A 23,853-nucleotide genomic window follows, 5' to 3' on the forward strand; every position below is an offset into this window, starting at 1 on the left:
TATTTTCCTGGCTTACACTATCAGTCATCCCTTTTTGGATATAGGTCTTAAAAATTTAAGTTTAAATTGTTTCTCTCTTGTTTATGCAATTGACTGTTGAACAACATGGATTTGAGCTGTGCAAATTTTACCCATTTATCCGCAGATTTTTTTTCAATAAATGTAGTACAGTACCGTAAATGTACTTTTCTTTTCCTTATGGCTTTCTAAATAATGTCTTCTCTAGCTCATTTTAAGAATAAAGTATTTAATACATATAACATTGAAAATATTAAGTAGCTTTATGTCAGTGGTAAGGCTTCTCACCAACTGTAGAATTTTAGTACTTAAGATTTTGGGGAGTCAAAAATTTAACAGATTTTTTCACCTGGTGGGGGGGGGGGGCAGCAGTCAGTGCCCCTAACCCCGACATTGTTTAATGGTGAACCATATGTAAAATTAAAATATAGATATGTATTTGTAGCCATTAAGGATGTTTGCTGAGGGACACCGGGGTGGCTCAGGTCATGATCTCACGATTTGTGAGTTTGAGCCCTGTATCTGGCTCCACGCTGACAGTGCGGACCCTGCTTGGGATTCTCTCTCTCTCCCCGCCTCTCTGCCCCTCCCTGTGCTTGCTCTCTCACAAAATAAATAAAATAAACTTAAAAAAAAAAAAAGAACAAGGTTTGTTGCAATTCACCCTAGTTTTCACCAGGATTATAGAAAGATTTGATTATCAGAACTCGTGGATTGGCTGGGTTGTGTAATGATATTTTTTCCCCACAAAAGCGAACATTAGAAAGGCACATATTTGTGCTGGGAGAAGAACTAGGACTCTGGGGTCTGGCCTGACAGGTGCAGTGATGTGGAACGGCGGCTTCGTCTGAGAAAAGGCCCCTTATCTGTTTTGTCCTGTGACCAATGACATCAAGGAGATTCCTCAGCTGCCCCTTGGGAAGGGTGGGTGGGTGCAGACCTGTTGCAATCAAGTAGGATAGCAATGGAGTTTTTTCTTCTAGCTTAAGACCTTCAGTGAATTAATCTAAACTTATTTTTGCTAAGTAATTTTGAAAGATGTTTTCATCCTGTGCTTGATCTGCTGATGCCCCTTACCTGGTGTCCTCCTGGAGTCTTTTAAAGACCACTATAGCTTTGCATTGTGTGAATGTGATTATAAGAAGCCTGGAGGGGGGGCGGGGAGTAGGTTTGAGAAAACCCTCTGGATCTTAATATTGTTGCCATGGTCAGGATCTGATTGCTTGCCATGAAAATAAAGCAGTGTGGCTATTACTCTTTTGTTTTAGAATAAATTTAGAATTTGTGTCTGCTCTAATAGAAACCATTTCCTACGCCTCACAACTCTTTCCCACCCCTTCCAGGCCAAATCTTTTCCACACATGTAATTCATGACTTCTTGCCAAATATTCTCTATGGGGTGATGGGATTCTGTAGAGGAATTTCCCCCCTCCTTTTGACATTTAAAAGTGTTCATTCTGAACTATCAGACATCTGAGTCTATTTATGTGTGCAGCCTTTATCATCATAAAACTCAGATCAGTTGGCCATTTTTTCCATGTCTATTTGACAGTAAGATTTGGGGATTGAGAGTAGGAGAATAGTTTTATGGGGAGTATAATAGGGTTGACATAGAGAAACAGACCAGGAAGACACTGTTTTTTATAAAGAGTCATTAGGGAGACAAGTTTTTGGATTAAAAGTATAAAAGGTCCTAGCTTTAGTCAGTCATCTAATGATTGAGCACCAGGCTTCAGACAGTCAGGTGTAAATTGTTCTGAAATAAGATGTATTTTACAAATATGCATAGAAAATTAGTTAAGATTTTTGTTACTAGATTTAAGAAAGGAAAGTAGACTTCAGAGTGACAAATTTTAGTTATTTTTAAGTATAGATCACGGGGAAATAAAATGTCGAAAAAGACTGCGACTCTTTGTAGAAATGCATTGACTTTAAAACTTTCCAGTTTATCGAGGCTTAAAATGTAGGCTGTATAATGAATCATATAAATTTTCCAATATACCTGGAAGCAGCAGTGTCCATTTTAAAGGTATTCAGAAAAATCAGGGTGTGAGTAAATTCGCATTTTAGGAGGTTAAATTTATAAATTCCATCTTCCCCCGTTTGGGCAAGTTGCCTTTCAAATAGAAGGATTAATTTACACCAGCCAGGACGCCTTGTATGACCATATTAGTTGAAATTAGACTCCACCCCTTGTTTTCTGTTGATCTGCCAGGACCTTTGTAATTCAAGTGCTTTTTACAGTAGTAGCAAATGTTACATAAGACCAAACATGGAGCATATTTGGAGTTGGTGGGCAGACCCAAGTCATGATGCAAGCTTGCAGTAGCAAGTGTGCAATGAAGCACAACCAGATTATGTGAATGGAAGGTGACAAGAAGCCTTTCCAGAACAGCCCTTCCTCCGCACGAGGGCTGAAAGCTCCACTGGGTAAGTTTTCCGAGGCAGTTTTCAGAGGCTGGGCTTGGCCCGGGGCCCGGTTGGGGATGAGCTTGCGGGAGGTGGGTTAGGTCTTTGCTAACATTACATGGAAGCAAGCAGAGCGGGAGGAGTTCGCGCAGGCCTCTTTCCTTCTGGCGTTTGGCCTCCCCTGCCAGCAGGCCCTAGGCTGTCTGTTGCTGGAGTGGCAGAGGGAGTGAGCTCTGCAGAGCTGGTGGGTCCGAGCGGGTAATCACAACAAGGGGGATTAGCTGCTGCAAGCCGTCCACAGGAGCCATTCTGAAATGTCATTTGAGTGATCTGGACAAAGTTCAAACGCAGACAGGAGTCTAGTTTGTTATTAACTCCAACAAAATGCTGAGGTTTGCACCGCACGGTTCCCGTATCTCAAAACAGGGAAAGCATTAGTTACGCCGCTCTCTAAAAATGGAGGAACGTTGTAACACGCTTTAACTGTTTGTTTTTTATCTCACTTGTGGTAAGTGAGGTTTTATGACAAGCAGTTCATAGTGTTTCCTGTCGAATGTGTTTGAAAGCTGTTTGGTCAGATACTTCAAATCCATAGCAAAGGTTCCAGCAGAACACTGTGTCAAGAGGAAGAACAACTTCAAGATACAAACAGTAGCCCTGGAAAGTCATTCAGTTACTTAAATTGAGTGTATAAAAATTTAATTACAGACTGACTGCCAGAAAGGACGACTTTTTTCAGTTGTGTTATCAAGGTAGCCGGTACAGCCAAGCTGATTGTTTTGAGCTCTGTTGGGAGGCTCTTCTCCAAGTTACCCTGTCTCGTGCTTCTGTCGGTAAGCAGGGAGTGAGGTGACAGTTGAGTTCTTTACTTTTCACTGGATTCACATTTCATGGCTTCTGCAGTAATGAGCTTGACCGGATAGTTTTAATTGAGGTTAAAATTTACCAGTTTGAAGGACTGTAAACAGATCTTAAACCTTTAACCAAATTGCTGTTAATTCCCTAGAATTTATCTTTTTTAAACTCTCTTTTGTCAGGCGGTTTTAGTTTTGCTCTTTGTAGTTTCGTTTTTGAATATTGGGTTTTTTTTGGTTTTTTTGGTTTTTTTTTTGAATATTGCTTTTGATGTTCATTAGTTGACAGCCCCAACCTATAGGTGGGGCAGATACTGTGTTTCTCTTTTTGGGGAGCATTGCGGGCAGAGGTGGGGGTGGGGGGGAACAAACCTATGCTACAAACTCATTGAAAACATTGGCATTGTTAGGTAATGAATCATCCGTTCCTTATTAAACAGGGTGCTTAATGAAGAAGGCATTTTGGACTGCGTTCTGAGTTTGAGGTTTTTGGTGTTCCCGTGTTCACTGTCTCCTTCCCTCCCCCATCCAAAATAAAGTGAAATTAAAAGGATACCGAATTAGCAGGGACTAGCGATAAGAATGTGACTTCGACTCGATGCAGCACTTTGCAGCAGGTGATGCCGTCGTTCCTTTGCACCTTGGACTTGCTACTCTTTTTTGGCCTGGGAAGACCATGTTCCCTGTGGGGGTTCCTGCACAGCAGTTTTCATTTTTAAAAACACACCAAACAAAAACAATGAAAAAGAGAACTCAAATTTGACTTTTACCGGTTTCCTTTAATTCTGTCTTTCCTACGTGTGTATGTGTGAGTGTGTGTGTAAAATTTGGATTGCAGTGGTAAAGACATCCTTTTTTTTTTTTTTTTAATTCCTTTTTGCATTTTGATATAGCTTTGTGTCTTTCATTTGGGTAAAACTGTGACCAAGGCCCAACATGTGACTAGAGAGAAGTTTGTGGAAGGACTGAGTATATTGATGCCTGAACCACACATGCTCTATAACAAATTTTGGGAGATTAAACTTCTAATGTTAGATCACTGAACTGTAGGATGCTTCATTCCCTAACCAGTGGAGGATTAAATCAGAAGTAACTAGAGACTGGTCGATTTTTGGTTTTGGCTCTTTTTTCTTTTCACATGCCGATACCGGAGAAACACAAACATTTCAAGTCATTGATGGAGTGGGAGGGAGACGGGAATGAATTCGGCGACAGTGTTGTGCACATCACTCGGTGAGATCATGTTTGTTTCAGGCAGGGTGGTTGCTTGCTATACTCTGCCAGCATCCTTTGGGTAACACTGTGCTTCCTGAGCACAACAGAGAGAGGTCCTTAGGGCTGTTAGCAAAGTAGAAGTGTCAGCCAGCATGCCATTCGTTGCATGATAGCCCATAGTCAGAAATGGTGGCAGAAAATTAGAGTTTGGTGGCTGCGTTTCGCTCAAGGTAGAAGCTGCCTTTTCCCCAAAGGTGCTTTCACTGAAAACATCTTTGTGTGCCTGTTTGAGATCATGATGATAACCCGCAGTTCAGAGTCTGTACCTTGAACAGGGTTGCGAGAGCATAGGAAGGGCCCCATTAAGGAAATGAACTGATCATTCCGACCATTCACTCTTCCTTAAAACAAGCTTTCTTATGACGGTGATTATGAAGAAATGATGCTTCACACTCACGACCAAGGTGATCTCTGGTGTACCTACCCTTCAGCACCTCTTCTTTTTTCTCTATCATTTCATCTACTTTAATAAAAAAAACTTGGATTTTTAAAAAGCCATTTTAGCAGTGTTTGCAAAAGCCACAAGTTAAGATGGCAGGGGAGGAGGACCCCCAGATATTCAGTAAGTTTTTCATATTTCTCACTTGAAAGCAAAGTACGGAAAGAACAGTCCCCACGGGAAGAATTCCTGGCAAGAGGATTATTTGAAGTTGCCATATTTCTGCTCCCTTCTTAGCAACATTATTTACAATCCATTCACGCCTGTCCCTTCCCCCACTGGAGTCCGAGTCGTTCTCCCTTGTAATCTGCCCTTTGTGATCTGTTCTCTTTCATGCCGCTAGTGTGAATGGGGATGCTGCAGGGCGCACCCTGCCCAGAGACGTGGAAGTGCCAGGAGACCCGGAATACTTTTCGTGGGGCTTTTATTTTCATCATAAAGCACTGGCTTGAAGAGCTTGATAATTTGATTATAGACCTTTGGTGAAAAGTTGTTTCAAGTAGCCCAAGTGCTGTAAATGACTCTCTTTTCTGCACTTTCCCCTTATGTTTTAATTTAAAAGCACCTCTGCATTAGGGGGAGGAGAAATGCATTTGGCAGAAGTCGCAGTTGGAGACTAATTTGTTAGGGCAGCCAGTGTTGAAATCATCCTTTTCAATTAAATCTCTCTAGTGGAAATGATGCTGAGTGCTTTGTGGTAAAGAGTTTTTCTTCCTCACTGTTTTTCATTGCTGTTTGTAACCCACCTAAGCATGCTTTTCTGAGGCTGCCTCCCAGCTCCAATTTTGGCTAATTGTCCTTTGAGGCACTGCCTGTCAGAGGTCAGTTTGGGATTCCCCAATGTGAGATTTGAATGTTACAGAGACAGCCTTCGTCCGTTGGGTGTTTTTTAGCATTAGACTACACCAGGCTCTCTCTGGAGTAGTCTAATCAAGTGTCCAGGGACCCTAAAGAAGTTGGATCAAAGAAAAAGCAGATCTGGGTTAAAGAGAAACTGTGAGGACAGGGAGTAGGGTAGGAACACGTTTGCTGGTCAGACACACGCGGGTGCCTTTACATAAGAAGAAGGAAGTTTACAGGGAAAAGCTGACAGTGGAAGTAGTGAGCACATCATTAATGCTTCATGTCCATGGTGTGAATTTACATGGTATGCCAGTTTTGTTTTGTTTTTTAATAATTATTAGGAAAAAAACAGAAGTACTTTGTCAAACCGAAGTCACGGCTTCACAGAAATTGCTGAGGGTAATGCTAAATTAGATATGCCTAGTCAGTCACTGAATTTTGAAGAATATATTAAGTAAATAATAGTCTAGGTAAGGTGCAGAAACGACGAAAGATCTGGAATGGGATTCAGCTTTGAAGGTCAAAAGTCTTAGGGAAAACACTGATGTGCAAAGTAGATGTGGAAGGAAGACGCTCTGAGAGTTGAAAAATATATATGTAGTCTTCCTTTATAGTTTCCTGACCTTAGATGTTTTTATAGGGGTCATCTTTAAGAAAGACCGCTAATGCCAGCTGACCCTTCAGGAGTTGTGTTGGCAGCCCAAAAGTGCACTTATGACAGTTTGGGTTAATTGGGAGCTGGCATTATAACATTCAGTTATTTTTCAATCTGGATATCAAAATAAGCAATTTAATAAATTCTGTGAAGGGCCTGCTTAAATGAATGACCCTAACTTTCTAAACTGAACCTTTTGTTACATGCAGGGATTACTTGCTATGCCTGGCCAAATAATCCATATGCGTGCATTTAACGTTTTATAGCCATGTGTGAGCTTGATTATTTAAAACAAACAGACAAACCCCTTATTTTAAAAGGGAGCAATTCTAGAGTATTAGTGGGATGGGACTGTCAAAGACCCCATGAAATCATACATTCCTTAAAGTGTGGATTGATATTTTTCATAAGGCCATTGCATACAGAGTACACACTCTTTTTAACCTTACCTGACCAGATCTGTCCAAAAGGGTGAGTTTCATTTAGAGATAAGTTGGTGAGTTTTAGGAATCATTTCTTCAATAATCTGCCTAAAATATCCGCCTTTGGATCCATAAGCTGAATTTGAGACCTTCCCTTCATTCCGTTCCATCACCTGCATTTCCTCCTGAATATGACTCGTTTCCATCAGGAAAATGAACCAAATTTTTATTTTCAAAATAACTTTAGCTCAAATGAGCATTCCTTTTTTGTTTGGTGTGAATGTAATCATTTGTGAATGAATTCTAAAAGTTATTCCTCTGAGCTTTTATGAGAAGAGCTTGGATTGACACAGAAACTAAATATGTAGCTTCTACCTGTACTCCACGGGAGAAGATAAAGTGGGTTAGGTTTGTTTGTAAGTGATTTCTGCCTGCTTTGATAATCAGCATGCCTTTCTCACAGGAGTCTGTAATTGGCATTAGCTGAATTAACAGGGGGCATGTGTCTTAGTGCCTGCTGAGTTCCCAGTGCCTGGTCTATAGTCGGCCCTGAGCTTTGGGCTCTAAAACTCTCCTTTAGCTAATCCCCAATAGCCCTGCCCTGCAGGGTAGGTTTGACGACAGATGAAGAGGCTGCCAAAGTGGGTGGAATCAGGTTATTGCCCAGTGTTACCAGCTAGTAGGTTGCAGAGCACGGCTTTGAACCCGTCTGTCTCTGATTCCAAAGTTCTTGCTCTTTTAGGTAATCTATTTAAAAAGTACTTTTAATTTATGTATATTTTAATGTGTATTTATTTATTTTGTGAGAGAGAGCAAGAGCAAGTGGGGAAGGGGCAGAGAGAGAGAATTCCAAGCAGGCTCAGAGCTTGGTCTCACAAACTGTGAGACCATGATTTGAGCCAAAGTCAAGAGTCGGACCCTTAACCGAGTTGCCCCCCCCCCCCCCCCCCCCCGCAAAAGTATTTTTTTTTATTTAATTTGGATTCTGTTCAGGCTAGTTAATTACTTAGCTCACATCAACACTGTGCCTGACAGCTCTGATCCCTTACTGGAAAGGCAGCCATGGCTGGCCAGAGACCAGAGAATGACCAGAAACATGCATTGTGTTGGTCCAGAGGGGGCCAGCCTAATCCTATAGAATAGGTATTCGCTGTTCTTAGTAAAACAGACCCATCTGGGAACTTTGTAAAATGATTCTTTTTAGCAAGAAAGACAGCCCTGACGGGTACTTTTCTACCAGAATTCACTCTGCAAACCATCTTTGATGGTTTAAAACCCTCCTGAGCAAAAAAAGGAAAAAAAGAAAAAAGCTATCCTGGCTGACATGCATAGCTTATCTTTAGGATAGATAGCTTGCAAAAGGGAAAGATAAAATCTCAACAACAACCTGGGTTTCCCTTAAACAGATTCTGGATCCCCATCCTGAATTTACTAATATTCTGTCTCAACCTTGTGTGTTGAACCTTTGCAGTCTTTTGTGCTGGCGGTTAGCCTATTTTGCTGAGCCCTTGGGAAGATGGATGGGCCTCTTACTGATATATGCCCCAACCCTCACCTTTCCCTTTCCCTTCCCCTTCCCCTTCCCCTTTCCCCTTCCCCTTTCCCTTTCCCTTTCCCTTTCCCTTTCCCTTTCCCTTTCCCTTTCCCTTTCCCTTTCCCTTTCCGTTTCTCCTTTCCCTTCCCCTTCCCCTTCCCCCTTCCCCCTTCCCCCTTCCCCCTTCCCCCTTCCCCCTTCCCCCTTCCCCCTTTCCCTTTCCCTTCTGCCTGCCTTTGGACCATGTATTATGGCTTGCTAATAACACCACACAAGGACAGGTGGAATATAGTGTGGCCCAGCCTGGGTACAAGAGTCAGCCTGCCTGGGATTGCATCCCAGCTATGCCTTTTAACTAACTGGGTGGTGTTGGGCAACCAACATGAGTCCTTTAAAGCCTTAGCTTGCTCATCTGGAAGAGGGGATCATAACAGTATCTGCTTTGTAGAAGGATGGCCAAAACTGAATGAGATAACGTCTGTAAGTTACACATTGTGGTGCCTGACACATGGTTTATGCCCAATAGACAGTGACAGCTGTTGTTAATGTTGTTGAAGGTGAGACTTCTAACCAGTCAGTTGTTTGAAATATAAAACATTAGTGAAAAGAGCCCTGAGCAAAAACAAGTTTGTGAAGTGGTCTTAATTGCTGTGAGATGCTCTTGCCTGCTCTTACCTGATAACCATTGAGAATGGGACAGATTGATTCTGTGCTCACAAATGATAACACGCCTTTATTTTGGCATGTGTGAAATTGAGGCTAGAACACCAAATGAATATTTCCCCCCTTTTAAAGTATAATCAAGTAAATCATAATTCATTATAGAAAAATTAACATACAGAGGTTTTTTTTAAATTTTTTTTATGTTTATTTACTTTTGAGAGAAAGAGAGAGCACAAGCAGGGAAGGGGCAGAGAGAGAGAGGGAGACACAGAATCCAAAGCAGGCTCCAGGCTCCGAGCTATCAGCCCAGAGCCTGATGCGGGGCTCGAACTCACAAACCATGAGATCATGACCTGTGCTGAAGTTGAACACTCAACTGACTGAGCCACCCAGGCGCCCCAACATACAGAAGTTTTTAAAAATAGACCCAGGGCACCTTGGTGGCTCAGTCGGTTAAGTGTCCAACTCTTGATTTTGGCTCAGGTCATATCTCAGGGTCATGAGATTAAGCCCCTCGTGGAGCCTGCTTGGGACTCTCTCTCTGCCCCTCCCCTGCTTGCGCTTTCTCTCTCAAAAAAAAAAAAAAAAATGTATATACACACACACACACACACCCCCTAATCCCAGGGATAACCGCTTAAAATTTGATGTATTTCCTTGTAGATTTTTTTCAAGAATGAATTGTTTGAAGTTAAAATTTGCTTTGACAGCTTTTTAGGTTTGTGCCCTAACTTTTACACTTGTGCATCAGAATTATTTTTCGTTATTTTCAAAGCAATATTTATTTATGACTTAAGGAGATCTAATTATTTGCTTTGAACTCCTTTTTGGTTTGTACCTGGGTATCAACACGTACATATGTATATTTTTAAACCTCAGCATGAATCCCAGATTGCAAGCTCAGTATTCTTGGTTGCTTTCCATTTTGGAAGACATAAAGACAGCTATCCTCTACCTTACCCTCCCCGATACCCTGCTGCTCCCTTCAGTGCCATCACATGTTTGAGCCACAAGGGGGAAGAAAGTCCGACGCATCCATCTCTTATACACTTGCACGCAATCTCTTTTTCTCTCCCTCTCTTCCACCTTCCACCTTTCACCTCTACCTCTTTCTTCACGTCTGTCTGCCCTGTTTACTCCAAACCCCCAGCGCCCCTCCCTCCCCCCTCCCCCCCCCCCAACAACACACACACTCATCCATGTCTGCCTCTCTGTGCTCTTTCCCTGTGTACTGTCTGTCTTTTGGGCTGCCTAACTATCTCTCCCTTTGCTAGAGCCATTCAAAGTGCCCCTCTCATCCAGGGACAACAGAGTATGCCTTCTCTGAGCTGGTGCCAGACCCTGTAGAGAGGAGTGCTTTGAAAACTCAACTTGGACTCCTCACCAAGCCACACTGCAGTTATGCTTAGTGCCTGGCCACCAGTTTGCCCACTTAATAAAAGGTCCCTAACCCTACCCATAACTTGCCCATTTCTCTTTTGATCTAGGAACAAACACTTTTTTTTTTTTTTTTAAGCTGGAAGCCCAGTTTAAAATCTTATGAAAAATAAAGGCCCACAGTGAAAGGATGGGGAGATTCCAACTGAGCTGTAATTAAATGTTTTTTTCCTCTTTGCTTTCTCTCAGAGAGTAAGCCAGATGCCGCCCTTTCCAGAGAATAAGTTACCAGACCATGATGTGAAGGAACAACTTTATTCAGCAGCATGACAAGGATTTGAGCTGGCACTTTTCAGCCAGAATCCGTTAACATACACGAGCACACACGTGCGTGTGCAACACACATACACACACACACACACACACACACAGACGCAATCTGTTTCAAGTTTTAATGAATGAAAGAAATTCATGTAATAGATTGCCATTCTTAGTTTTTAAATGTCTTTTATTACTGAAGTAGAAAATATAAATGTTATCGATACACCAGCTGATTTTTAATGCTAGAAAGCTTTGATCCTTGATTTTTCTAGTGCAAAATCCCCGAAACGAGTGTTAATAGACTAGAAAAGAAGCATCAGCTGAAGAAAATGGCGGGAATGGACTATGATGGGAATATAGAATTACAAGGACAGACTTGAAGAAAGTTCTGCTGTCCTACAGCACACATTCCTAAGAAATTACTGCACTGTGCAACATTGTGTAATAGAATCCACATGAGACTCATTAGGGGAATGGGGTTACGGGCACAGCACTCAAAACTTCATTAGTGACTCACACAAAAAAGATAGGAACCTAACAGAAACAGTAGCACAGTTTTCCATAGATTAAATGGTTAAAAATAGGTGAATACTAGAAAACGAACCGACATTTGCTTCTGGAAGCAGGTGTTGGAAGAGCTGCAGCCTGTGAGTTACTCTGAAGTAGTCAAAGGAGGTTATCTGAGATCAAGGGAAAGTTGTAGCACCAGTTGTGGGTGGGCGTGGCTCCTCACATCCAGGGTGAACTGGGATGCATGGTGGATGCTTGGGGGAGGGCTGTGTTTTGTGTATGCCCATGTGACTCGGTGCAGCCAGGTGTCATTTTCTGCGTTGGCACAGTACTTTCTGCAGATGAAATCTTGTGAAAGCAGATGCAGTATTTCATTATGTTCAAATTGTGCCTTAGTGTATCAGTGGCTTCAGAATAGATTTACTTTCTGAAAATAAGCTTTACGAGCAAAACTGTATTTCATTAGATTGAGAATCTTATTTATATCACTTGATATCAAGAGAAAATACTTTTCCAATACTTTAAAATCACATTTACTCTAAGACACTTGCTTGAGAATTCTGATCCCCCAGAGAATAGTAAAAGGGGTGTACTTCATAAAAGTAAGTTTTAGTTGGGAGATTTCTCCCTGTTCATACCACAAACATGGTATTATTACTCCTGCAGCACACACTTGTCCTCCATGAGAAACAGGATGATTTCTGTGGGTGACCATGGAAGAGTATTTTAATATTTATTTGAATGTATATAGAAAAAGTACATAACAAGCTCATCAGACCTACTGTTTCATAGACACTGTTGTTTGGAGAGATAGTTCCCAGTTGAGGGTAGTACCCTGCGTCACATTGGGTGATATGAGAATGGATTGGAGGGTAGGTTCAGGCTGCCCCTGGCAGAGGGGCACCACTGTGCTGATTAAGGGGCAGGGGACAGGACCTCTGATCATCCTGAAATCCTATACAAGAATTGTCCTGTCCAAAATACCAGTGATACCCCCAGAGAGAGACTGGCTAATGACTGAGGAGGAGGAGAGAACAGTAGAGCTGATAATTTAAATAAAGATATTAAGTAAAAAATACTATTTTATGTGGCTTTGGTAAGAATGATGGAAATAATTTGCAGTTGATGGAAGTCCGGAAAGCAGTAGTTGAGGACAGGTAGCAGCAGTGAGCTTTATTTAATAGACCCTGATAGAAAGCACCATGTGCCAGGCAGTGTTCTCATTGCCCTACAAGTGTTAACTTACTCAGCCGTGGCTAATGGTTCTGGAGCATTAGCCTAGTATAAGGCTGCTCTCAACCTTGACTGCACAGTGGAATCACACAGGGGCACTTATAAGAGCCTGCATACCCAGACCACACCCCAAACCAGTTAAATCAGAATCTCTCTGGGTGGGACTCAGGCATCAGTATTTTTTAAGCTCATAGGTTATGCCACTGGGTAGCCAGGGTTGAGAACCACTGGTCCACGGCTGTTTGAAATCACTCCTCCTCACAAGACAAGCTGCACTGATGGTGCACATGTTAAGCGAAGGTCTGCTCCAATCCAGGTCTCACAGAGGCAGAGATGACCCAGACAGGAAGTTTCACCATCCAAGGAAGGCGGCAGAACTGGAAACAGATTTTTATGGTCCTGCCTGACAAGTGCTGGTGCTTTGGAAGGATATTCAGATAGTGTTTGGGGATCACAGAGGGGAGAGAAACTAAATTAGAAAAGAAGAAAAAAAACCAAAACCTCAGATGCCAAATTTGGAAAGTTACTAAACTTAAGTTATTTTAGTTTTCCTTTCCATGCACACAGCTTTCATCAGAGTAAAAAACAAAACAAAACAAAACAAAACCAAAACACAAAAGCAACAGGCGCTTAAAATCACTGTCAATTTAGGGGTACCTGGGTGGCTCAGTTAGTTGACTGTCTGACTCTTGATTTCAGCTCAGGTCATCTTATTGTTCATGGGTATGAGCCCTGCATTGGGCTCCTCGCTTACAATCCAGAGCTTTCTTGGGATTCTGTCTCTCATCTTCTCTCTCTGCTCTTCCCCGCTTGCACTCCCTCTGTCAAAATAAATACATAAACCTAAAAAAAAATCACTATCATTTTAGCCATCCTAACTTGCTTGTGGCCTTTGTACGGTCTGGTTGGACAATTGGAATTTTGTCTGTAGATCAGCATTATAATTTTGTCCTGTTGTGGAAGGTTCTTAAATACCTCATAAAGCATTGTTGAACTAATGGCCTTCTGGGAATAAGTCATCTCAGCTTCCCAGAGAGCCTCAGGACTGGTTAAAAAAAAAAAAAAAAAAGACTTTAGAAATAAACCGGTTGTGCGGTGCTGATAGTCACTGATTCCAGTTTGCTTAATTTTTTAAATATTCATATAGCTTCTGTGAAGTGGTAAGTAAATGTTGGATCACGTACATTTTAAAACTTAAAGCTAAGCCATGTGTCATTTTATTTTAATTTAATTTATTTATTTTGCCATGTGTCATTTTAAATCACAGGTTTAATCAAAGGCAGTCATCACAAGGTTCTTAAGTAGATAAAGTTCCTAAATAATTGACTTGTTTCAGATAGTACCATTCCTCAGCAGCTCTCAATTTATTTAGTATGGATTGCTTTATGACCAGAAAACCTGATTCTCCAGTGGGTAGACTTATTTTCAGGTAAACCTGTGTAGTCTGTACTTAACTATGAATTACTTCCGGGTTTAAAAAACCAGCGTAGCTCCTCGTGGTATTTTTGTCTTCTGCCTTTGGCATCTTAGCAGTGTGAACCAAAGCTATGCCATCTGTACCCAAGTGAGATTATTACAAAAGAGGGAGTAAAGTGATTCACTGGAAAATTTCAGCACAGGTTCAGAGGATGATAAAATAACCCTAGAAACATTCTTATTTGGCGTCACATGCTAGTGGGTAGTGACAGAAAAAAAATTAAGGTACAACTCGTTTTTTGACATTTGCGATTCAAAAAATTGGAAAGATGCTGTGCTAGAAAGGAAGAAAGGAATCGGTGTGGTGTCAGCTCGTATAGCTGCGTGGATGAACGAATAATTTGCCTCTCTGACTCCTTGTTGGAGCGAGTGAGGTTCATTTCTAGTATACAAAACCAAATATTCTCAGGTTTAGAATGGCTCTTTAATTTCCTAATGGCTATCTGCGTGTGATAAACCGCTTTATGCTGAGATGTTTCCGAAGCAGAAGGACCAGTTCCTAGAATCCTAAATAAGTCTGTGAGGCCTAGATAAGCCGTTTCTGAAAGCTGCTGAGTGAAATATATTTTCACTTAGTGACGCATATTTGAACCTAAATGTGTTGATTTCAGGGGACTCTTCCAGGATTCCATTGGAGACTTGCCTGAAACAGTGTCTTTTTTTTTTTTTTTTTTTTTTTCCTGTTTTTCTTTTCAGAAAGAAGACACAGCTCGTCCAGCAAGCCTTCTTGGGCCGCTCCTCCCACTTCAGTATTTCCCTTCTTCCCTTCTCTGTCCAAAAGCAAAGGAGGCAGCGGAAGTGGAAGCAACCGTTCTTCCAGTGGAGGTGTTCTAGGCGCATCCTCATTAAGTTCCAAGTTGCTGAAATCACCCAAAGAGAAATTGCACCTCAGGGGGAACACCAGGCCAATGCATCCCATTCAGCAAAGTAGAGCCCCCCATGGTAGAATGTGAGTATGGCCCAGAGGGTTCTTCGAGCTTCCCTGCCTGTTGTGGAACTGGGCACACCAGTAGCACCTGAAAGTGTTGTGAATCATGTGAAAGAGCTCCTGCTTTGGGGAAAGTCAAGTGTGTGTTGTTTCCTTTTGTTTCCCTGTCGTATTTTGGGAGACTTCACAAAACAGCAACAGCAGTAATAAGGTCAGCGGTACTTACTGATTGACTCTTTCTTGTGCGCCAGCTGTGGAAACTTGGCTCTTTTTGTGGGCTGTCATTTCATTATCACAACAACCTTATGAAACAGGTCTGGTTGTTATGCCCATTTTGCAGATAAGGATGAAGGACACGTAATGCGTGCTTTAGCCAGACTCTGCAGGCAGACAGGCCTGGGTTCACACGCCCTTTCTATCACTTTCTAACTGCAGGGCTTTGAACAAGGCCCCGTTGCTCTCACAGTTGGAGAGTAACAGCCAGTGTGCAGTTATTGGGAGAAGTAGAATTAATACAGCAGTCTCAAGCGCCTGGCGTCGTGTCTGACCCATAGGAGACAGTAAATGAATGGACACTGGTGCTTCTGCTGCTACCATTGATAACGGTAGGAATAAAAAAGTGAGGTGAATCCCAGATGCTGTTCTGGGATTTTCTGGAGCCTGCAAAGCAGACAGGGAAACAATGCCTTCCTCCCATCCCCTCCTCACCCCACCCCCCGCCAGTCTTGGGTTCACATCACAGTAGTGATGAGGGAAGACCAGAGGAAGTTCACACCACCAGGCAAGGCTTTGGCACGTTTGCACAGTGGATTTGTAGGCTGCCAGGCGCCGTGCGGTCACGTGAGGGCTCAGCCACGTACTCCACAGAAACCTATCTTGCCTCGTCATGGTAGCCCTCAGCCCTGGTGGCGGGTGGCTTTTCCCTGGCCTGCCTCCCTTTGGAGGGTATGCCCCACATCTCCGTCCCAAGGTCTGCTAACCTGGCTAATCTCAGGGCAGTATCTAGCACCTGCTGCCGCTCACGGACCTTGCCAGCTGGGAGAGGCCATCGCTTCTTGCAGTGCGTCTCTTGCTGTCGGGCTGTTCCAGGTACAGCTGTTTGGTGCTGTTTGTCCTGGTTGCTAAGCCCCGCCCCCTCCCCCCCCCCCCCCCCCCCCCCCCAGCCTCTGCTCATTTGTCAGAAGTACAAGTACAGCAAGCTTGGCTTTTGTTCCTGGACCTTTCTGAAAGCCAAAGAAAATGCCAGTGCTATGTGTAAGTCACTCGCCAGCTTAACAGCTGTTTGAGCACGGACTCTACTGAACAAAGTTTAGAAAACCTCATCAGTCTGAATCTTCTTTATTTGGAGCTGAGTTTAAGAGGGGGACCAGGCCAACTGGTAGCTCCATACCAACATTTGCCATCCAAATGCTAGTGTCAGTAAGATTCCCAGAAAAATTAATTCTTTCTTAGTGGCACAGGTATTCAGTGCTCACCAGCTGTGTGCCAGACACTTATATTATGAACTCTTATTATAGAAACTTTTTTCAGAGACTAGAGAATTATCACTTCAGTGACACATTACATAACTAAACATGGGTGTCCCTCACTGATGGGCAGAGAGCCTCTTCTCAGAGATCTGGTTAGGCTCATTTGAATTCATGTATGTCTTTAGTGACATTTCTTGGACATACTATCTAACTCCAGTTATTCTTGCCCCTGTTCACTCAGTTTGATTTGTTTTGATGGATCCTTTCTTTAAAATGATAGTTCTCTGAAGATATTCTCTAAAGGTTTTACAGATAGTCTCTGGACCTTTTAGACCCTTTGCCGTTTTGCGTCTTGCAGGAATTGAGTTGGGTATCAGGCTTAGTTCCCCTGTGCACTCATGCGTAAGATTGTCCTGGATGATGAAAGACCACGTCAATCCAATGGTCCGCTGGAGTTTTTTTGCCTCACCAGAAGGGCTTCTAGATTGAATGAACGTGAATTGTACTGAGTTTACTGGGTAGTCCTGACGCATTCTCAGAAGTCGCCTTTGGGAGCCTAGCCCTGTGCAGGGCGTGGGTAGATCCGGGCTCTGACTTCAGCCCTCTAGCTCACCCTTTACCTGGGGCTGCTGGCGCACTCGGGTGCTGATGTTCCGCTTCCCCCTGTGACAGCATGACGCCCTCTGTCAAAGTGGAGAAGATTCATCCGAAGATGGACGGCACACTACTGAAATCTACGGTGGGGCCGACCTGTCCTGCTACTGTGAGTTCCTCAGTCAAGCCTGGCCTTAACTGCCCCTCGATACCAAAGCCAACCTTGCCTTCACCTGGACAGATTCTGAATGGCAAAGGGCTTCCCGCACCATCCACTCTGGAAAAAAAGTCTGAAGATAATTCCAGTAACAGGAAATTTTTAAATAAGAGATTATCAGGTAACTTCACATTTTTTCTCTTCGTGTTTCTCTGTATGTAATTGGCTATTCACGAGGAAGCAAATGGACTGCTGTCTGCAGGTCCGCTTTTTCAAAACTGGTCAGCTTCAGCTTTACGTGGAAGTTCCTTAGGTGCTCTGCCTTTGCTCTTCACTCTTGCTTTTAAAGTACACGTGTCTGTGGGTGATGTAAAAATAGCTTTCGAGCGGTGTCTTTCTGAATGGAGCGCGGCAGGAACGCTGACACGCACACTTCCTTTCCTGTCAAGCGATGGCAGTAGTCCCCCGCGCTCTTTGTGGCGTCTCTTGCTGCGGCTTGGCAGCACTCGCACGTTGTCTATTTTATATTTATTGATGATGTCGTAGATTTTATTCAAGTTAGAATGTGCCTGTTTTGAGAATCGTTCTACTGTTGTCAAAACTAATGAAGGATGAGCCCATCGATGAGCCCATTGTAATGTCTGTGTGCTTTTGGCAGAAAGAGAGTTTGATCCTGACATACACTGTGGGGTCATTGATCTCGACACCAAGAAGCCCTGCACCCGGTCTTTGACATGCAAGGTAGGTGGGCTCCTCGACAGGGCTGGGCGCACTGGTGAGTGAGTGCAAGGAGCTGGGATCGATGGCATTGCCCCAAGAGGGGATCTGATCCGTGGAGCGTTGTGGGTATTGTAGATGAAGGGACGAAGTACGCCTCGCGTTCAGGAAACGTGGAGCCTTTTGTTACAAACTGCCACTGTAAGAGACGTTTTGCTTCCAGTGTCCTCTCCAGGGGAATAGTGTTGTTTCCTAATCAGTCTGTTATTTTTGAAGACTGAAAGTATTTCTTCAGAGAGATTTAAAATGAGAGCCTACCCTTTACTGTGGTTTAAATTGTGTGGATTGAAAATAAGTCCAGAAGTTTCCTTGGTATATGTGTGAATACTCTTAAAATGCTCATGTAGGGGCGCGTGGGTGGCTCAGTCAGTTAAGTGTCCGACTTCAGCTCAGGTCATGATCTCATAGTTCTTGAGTTCGAGCCCAGCGTCGAGCTTTGCGCTGACGGCTTGGGGCCTGGAATCTGCTTCGGATTCTGTGTTTCCCTCTCTCTGTATCTCCCTTGCTCACGCTCTGTCTCTCTCTCTCAAAAACAAACATTAAAATAAAAATGCTTGTGCAATCGGTGGCTCTTAAATTTTAAAGAGCCACTTTAAAATAATCTGATTTTGAGATACTTATTTTTCCAGTTCCAGAAAAATACTATGTAACATACAGTCTAACTTACGTATAAACTACGAAAATGTTACCATCCTCCTTTCTGTCCTGAGTTTTCCTTTAAAATGTCAGTATGCTAATAAGGTGGTATATTTGCTGCAAAATAAGAGTTGAAATGGGCTGGCGTCAGTGGAACCCCTACATAAATGAGCACATATGCTTACATACGTTTCTCTGGAGAGTATCCCCAGCTATCCTTCAGAAGAGTCCAAAAACTATTGAGAATCAGTGCTTTAAAATAACTTGAAAACCCTTGTTTGATGGAGGGGGTGAAAACTGTAAAAAATTGTGTTTTCTAAAAATTAATAAAATTTTTGGTGTATTATTTTAAATTTTACCGAAGATTATGTTTGGATGAAGGACTTCAGGCCCCATTCCACCCCCTAACGGAGGAATGTTAAAATCTTCAGAAAGTGGAAGTGTTGTTTCTTGTTTTTTTTTAGTGTTTGTTTAGAGAGAGCGAGACACGGCAGGGGCAGAGTGGGAGGGGGACAGAGGATCCAAAGTGGGCTCTGTGCAGATAGCAGATAGTCTGATGCGGGGCTTGAACTCATGACCTGCGAGATGGTGACATGAGCCAAAGTCAGACACTTAACAGACTGAGTGCTCCAGAAATGTTGTTTCTAGGTAGTTCTTATTTAAAAAAAAAATTTTTTTTAATATTTATTTTTGAGAGAGAGCGGGCCAGTGTGCATGAGCAGGGGAGGGGCAGAGAGAAAGAGGGAGGGAGACACAGAATCCGAAACAGGCTCCAGGCTCTGAGCTGTCAGCACAGAGCCCGACGCGGGGCTTGAACTCATGAACTGCGAGATCATGACCTGAGCCAAAGTTGGAGGCCCAACCAACCGAGCCATCCAGGTGCCCCTAAGTGGTTCTTATTTTAGTTTAAATGTCAAATTTAATTTTAGCATGTAGATTTTATCTTACAACAGTGGTTCTGAATCTTTAGAGGAAAGGCGCTGGCTAAGAGCTCCTTTAAATATCTAATTAAAAAAAAATTACAGACCACCTTCCCCAAGGAGAAAATACATACACACAGATGTTCTGAAATTGGCATTCCGTCTCAGGGTTCACAGATATCCTTACCCCAAACCTCCCACCCTTGAATCTCTAGGCTAAAAACTCCTATCTCAGGACAGATTGCTTTTATATTTATTGAGCACCTGTAGTGGTCTCTTGTTTGAAGGTAACCGCTCGAGCTCTGTGGAACTAGATGCCCCAGTGTAGCTGCCCCTGAGGGAGTTTGTGAGGGCAGGCCTCAGCCCTGTGCCACGCTACGATCACAGCTTGCCGACTGCTCTCGGCCGTCTTCCCGCCTGCCTGGCTCTCAGTACATGGGTTTCCCGATATTAGGGTGCCTGAGGTCAATGAAGGATGCTTAGTTTATCCAAGATGCCTTCCTTCAGTCAGCTCTGGTGGGGCATGCTGGTGAGCCAAAAGCTTTATCAATACATAATGTGCAAGACTGACCAGCCTTCCTCCCGAACCTTTATTGACGGGTAAACAGGCTTCATGTGGATCCTGCGGTGTTCTCCTATCTCCCTTTTCAAGTCGTGCGTGCTCTCCTTGTATTCTGTTTCGGGTGTCGTCTCTGTGAGCATGTATCTGCAGCCCTGGTGTGTCGTGAGTTCGGCATAGAACTGGCAAGCCTGGCCTTGCGCAGGTTGCCCTTCCTTTCCTCCTGTGTTCTGTTTGTCCCTGCTTCTTCCTTTCCCTGCCTCTGTTTTGGCCTGAACCTGTTAAGCTGTGGAGGGCTGCCCATGCCTGAGTGCCTCTGCTGAGTGTCTCCCACCATGCTGCCCAGGTCTCTCCTGCCTCAGACCGACAATGTAGTCCTTCTTCTTCAGTGTCAGGGGACTTGGTGCTGCCTGCCCCTGTCACTCGTTCCCTCTTGTCTGCCTGCCACCCTCGCTGTCATCTCCTCGCTTCCTTGTCTGTCTGATGTCCTGTGTCCTGTCCTCTCTGTCTTCCATACAAATAGATTCTGGCTCTGGTATTCTTGCCCATTCAGTCATTGTAGAAAGTTCTACTGCATATATCTCGAGCACAGGCCTCATTCTGGGTCTCAGTGGACACACGCTTTGACAGAATCCAGACACCGTCCCTAGCCTTGAGGGGCTTACAGTCCAGTGAACGAGATGGAGGTTAACTTCATGATCACTCATGTATGTGTGAAGTGACCACTGCTGAGTAATAGAAAGGAAGGAGGCCTGTGTTATGACAGCCATCAGTAGGGGGACTGAGCCAGGGAAGTGTCCTTTGCCGTAGCAGAGCTGGGCTGAAACGAACATGATTTATCTGGGTGAAGAGGGGTGTTAGAAGCCCATTAAGCAGCATGTGTAAATATTCTGTGATGGGGCAGAACAGACACGTTAGGACCTGAAAGGCCAGCCAGGAGGTTCAAGAGGAAGAGGCACTTTGTATGAAAGGAGTGGGCGGCAGTGAGCCACGAGGAATAGAGGACCCCGTTACGTACCCAGTCGTGGCTGCGTGGTACTTGGGTAGCCCTGAAGAGTTCTGACAGGAGTGAGGGGCTCAGTGGAAATCCTTCCAATTTAGTCTTCAAACCAAGCTGGGAAAATATTGGTCATCTCTGCCTCCTTTCTTGGCTTGACTTTGCTATGTTAAGTACTAAGGGACGTTCAGAGTCAGATGCTTCGACATCTGTCCAGAGAGATAGGCAGGTGGACCAGTGATGTTATATGTTCATTCATTCATTCAACACATATTAGAGGGCCATTATTTTTATATACTTTTTGTCTGAAGCATTTGCTGAGTGCCCAGAGCACTAGTAGGTAGCTAGTACAGCACTGAACAAAACAAAGTTCCTTATCTTCATTTAGGTTACTTTCTTATGGATATATTTCATATTAAAGGAAATAAAGTGAAAGTTTAAAAAGAAACTAAAGTCACTGATGTAACTATCTCTGGCAGGTTAAATTTTGAGCAGACCTCGTGTTCAGTGTGTCCAGTCAGGAGGTAGGTTGTTACTGAATTGCAGAAGGACAGTTAAAGCCTAATTCCCCTCCAACCCCTAAATTATATCAAACATAAAAGCTTATAGAGCAGCAATACATTTGTATAATGTGTAGGACCATAAACACACACAGAGTACAATTTGTGTTACTTTTGTAACATAAAAGAGTGAAGGAAATCTATAGATGAATTAACTTGTATTTACGGTATGTGATTTGGGGTCACTGTCTACTTACATTTTTGACAGACTTAAGACCCCAGCAGTAAGGAATAGTCAGGTTAACTTGATTTTATCTTCTTCTAGGAATAGTGTTAGTTCCAAGGGAGCCTGAAAAGGCAAACAAACAAAAACAGGAATTATCAAATGCATTTGGTTTATGTGCCTCAAGCAGGGGGTTATGTTAGTTACCCTGTTGGCATGATTTTTCTTTTCCTCGATGTGCCCATCTCCCAACTCTGAAATGGATGTCTTAGCTGTAGAAGTGCTGTCTGTCCATCTTCTTGATTTCCATGGTGAGTGTCTGTTTATAGGGATTCACTCTGCTTCATTGCCCCTTCGTGTTCACAGCCTTTCTCCTCGTGGCTTTGTAGTCTCTGTGTCTCCCCAGGCTTCCTCAACCAAAGCAGGATACTTCCCTGCTTGCAAGATGCTTTGAGCCATTTTCTCTTGACATGGCATTTTCCCTGGAATAGAGAGAAACACTTGTCTAATTTTTACTTTCTAGCTGTTACTGGAAAAGGACACTTTTTTTTTTTTTTTTTTTTTTTTTTTTTTTTAAGGAAGCTCTATGGGCAACGTGGGGCTTGAACTCACAACTCCACGAGCAAGAGTCACATGCTCTACTGACTGAGCCAGTACATTTTAGGGCATAACCGTTTCTTCCCTTTTAATACTTAAAATGTAAATGGCCCAGAAAAGGATTTTTCTGTTTGAGCTGGTAAGAGCCCCAATAAGTAAACTGTTACAATGGCAATGTCACCTGTTCGTTTCCACTGTTTGCCATTCACTTATATACCCGGTGGCACAACTAACATTCCTTTTTTCTTCTGTGGAAATAGCCTCACCAGATATGTGCTTCTACTCTAGCTAAAGAAAAAAGGTCACCGTCCTATGATTTTTAGCTTATCAGATAGTGAACAGCCTTTATGCTGATGGTCCAGATTTCTTGTTGTTTTGTTTTTTTTTTTTTAATTGGTAATGGTGTTTTTGGATATATGATAGAGAAAAAATTATTACTGAGATTCCTCAGTTTTTCTATTTTTTTGGTCTGTAGACACATTCCTTAACTCAGCGGAGGGCTGTCCAGGGTAGAAGAAAACGATTTGATGTGTTATTAGCCGAGCACAAAAACAAAACCAGGGAAAAGGAATCGATTCGCCATCCGGACTGTCAGCAACCAACGCAGCCTCTCAGGGACCCGCATCCCGCCCCTCCTAGACCTCCACAGGAGCCACACCAAAACTCTCACGGAGTGATTCCTTCTGAATCAAAGCCTTTCGTAGCTAGTAAACCTAAACCTCACACCCCCAGTCTTCCAAGGTAAGTCAAACCCTCCAGCTCTATCCTTCCTTTAAAGAACAGACTGGCAGACACTGTGAACCCCCAGTGCAGTTATGAGATCGAGGAGTGTACATCAGGCTCACTCTAAGAAGATGAGAGATTTTTCTAATTGGGTTTTGAGGGAAAAAAAATTGTCGAGTTCATCAGTAACTTCCAACCAGGGCTCTTCTGGGCCAAATGCAAGCAGCACGATGAAGCAAGAGTGATCTCCACCTCTGCTCAGTGTCAGGTGTCTATTCTTAACCCCCCTGAGCAGGGCCCAAAAGCGGGTGCTGACCGCAGGTTAGTGACTGGAATATTTCACATGGCTTTGGCAGTAGTTTCCCATTCATTTGTCTCACTTGTTGCAAAAATACGGCAGTGGGAGGCCTTGCTGGGGATAGGCATTCAGCCTGAGTTTTTATAGCATCCCTTTATCAACCTATGTTTTCATTCATTCATTTGGGACCTTGGCCTAAGCACATATTAGGCATTTTAGCTATTTAATAAGTAGTGGACCAGAATGTCTTATGAGAACTTCCCTCCATACCTCAGGGACAGTGAAGGTGGTACATATGCATTTGCGCTTGTGTATTTAACAAAGTTAAAGTCACGGACCCTGTACCAAATTTCCAGAGAGAAAGGGAAGAGAAAAGTGTCAAGAATGAGGGCCTTCACTGTCGGCCACCGGCAGCAAGAACTTCGGCCTAGGAACGTGCCAACTCT

General features: G+C 43.3%; 1 protein-coding gene across 5 annotated transcripts in view; it reads left to right on the forward strand.

The window, feature by feature from the left end:
- ATXN7 (ataxin 7) overlaps positions 1-23,853 on the forward strand; it is a 104,183-nt gene that overhangs the window by 57,193 nt on the left and 23,137 nt on the right. For 4 of the 5 annotated variants that reach the window (XR_014137261.1, XR_014137262.1, XR_014137263.1 and 1 more), the window contains exons 5-8: positions 14,726-14,978; positions 17,099-17,358; positions 17,836-17,918; positions 22,862-23,127. Coding sequence is in view for 1 of the 5 variants with exons in the window: in XM_060631494.3 (XP_060487477.3) it covers positions 14,726-14,978; positions 17,099-17,358; positions 17,836-17,918; positions 22,862-23,127 (862 nt within the window). In the remaining 4 variants the exon portion in view is untranslated. Of the gene's footprint in view, positions 1-235; positions 2,449-14,725; positions 14,979-17,098; positions 17,359-17,835; positions 17,919-22,861; positions 23,128-23,853 lie in introns of those variants that run through there. The other variant, XR_014137264.1, reaches the window with a different exon arrangement.

The sequence above is a fragment of the Panthera onca genome, chromosome A2 (genome assembly GCF_046562875.1).
Source record: "Panthera onca isolate mPanOnc1 chromosome A2, mPanOnc1 haplotype 2, whole genome shotgun sequence".
In the NCBI taxonomy this organism is placed as follows: domain Eukaryota; kingdom Metazoa; phylum Chordata; class Mammalia; order Carnivora; family Felidae; genus Panthera; species Panthera onca.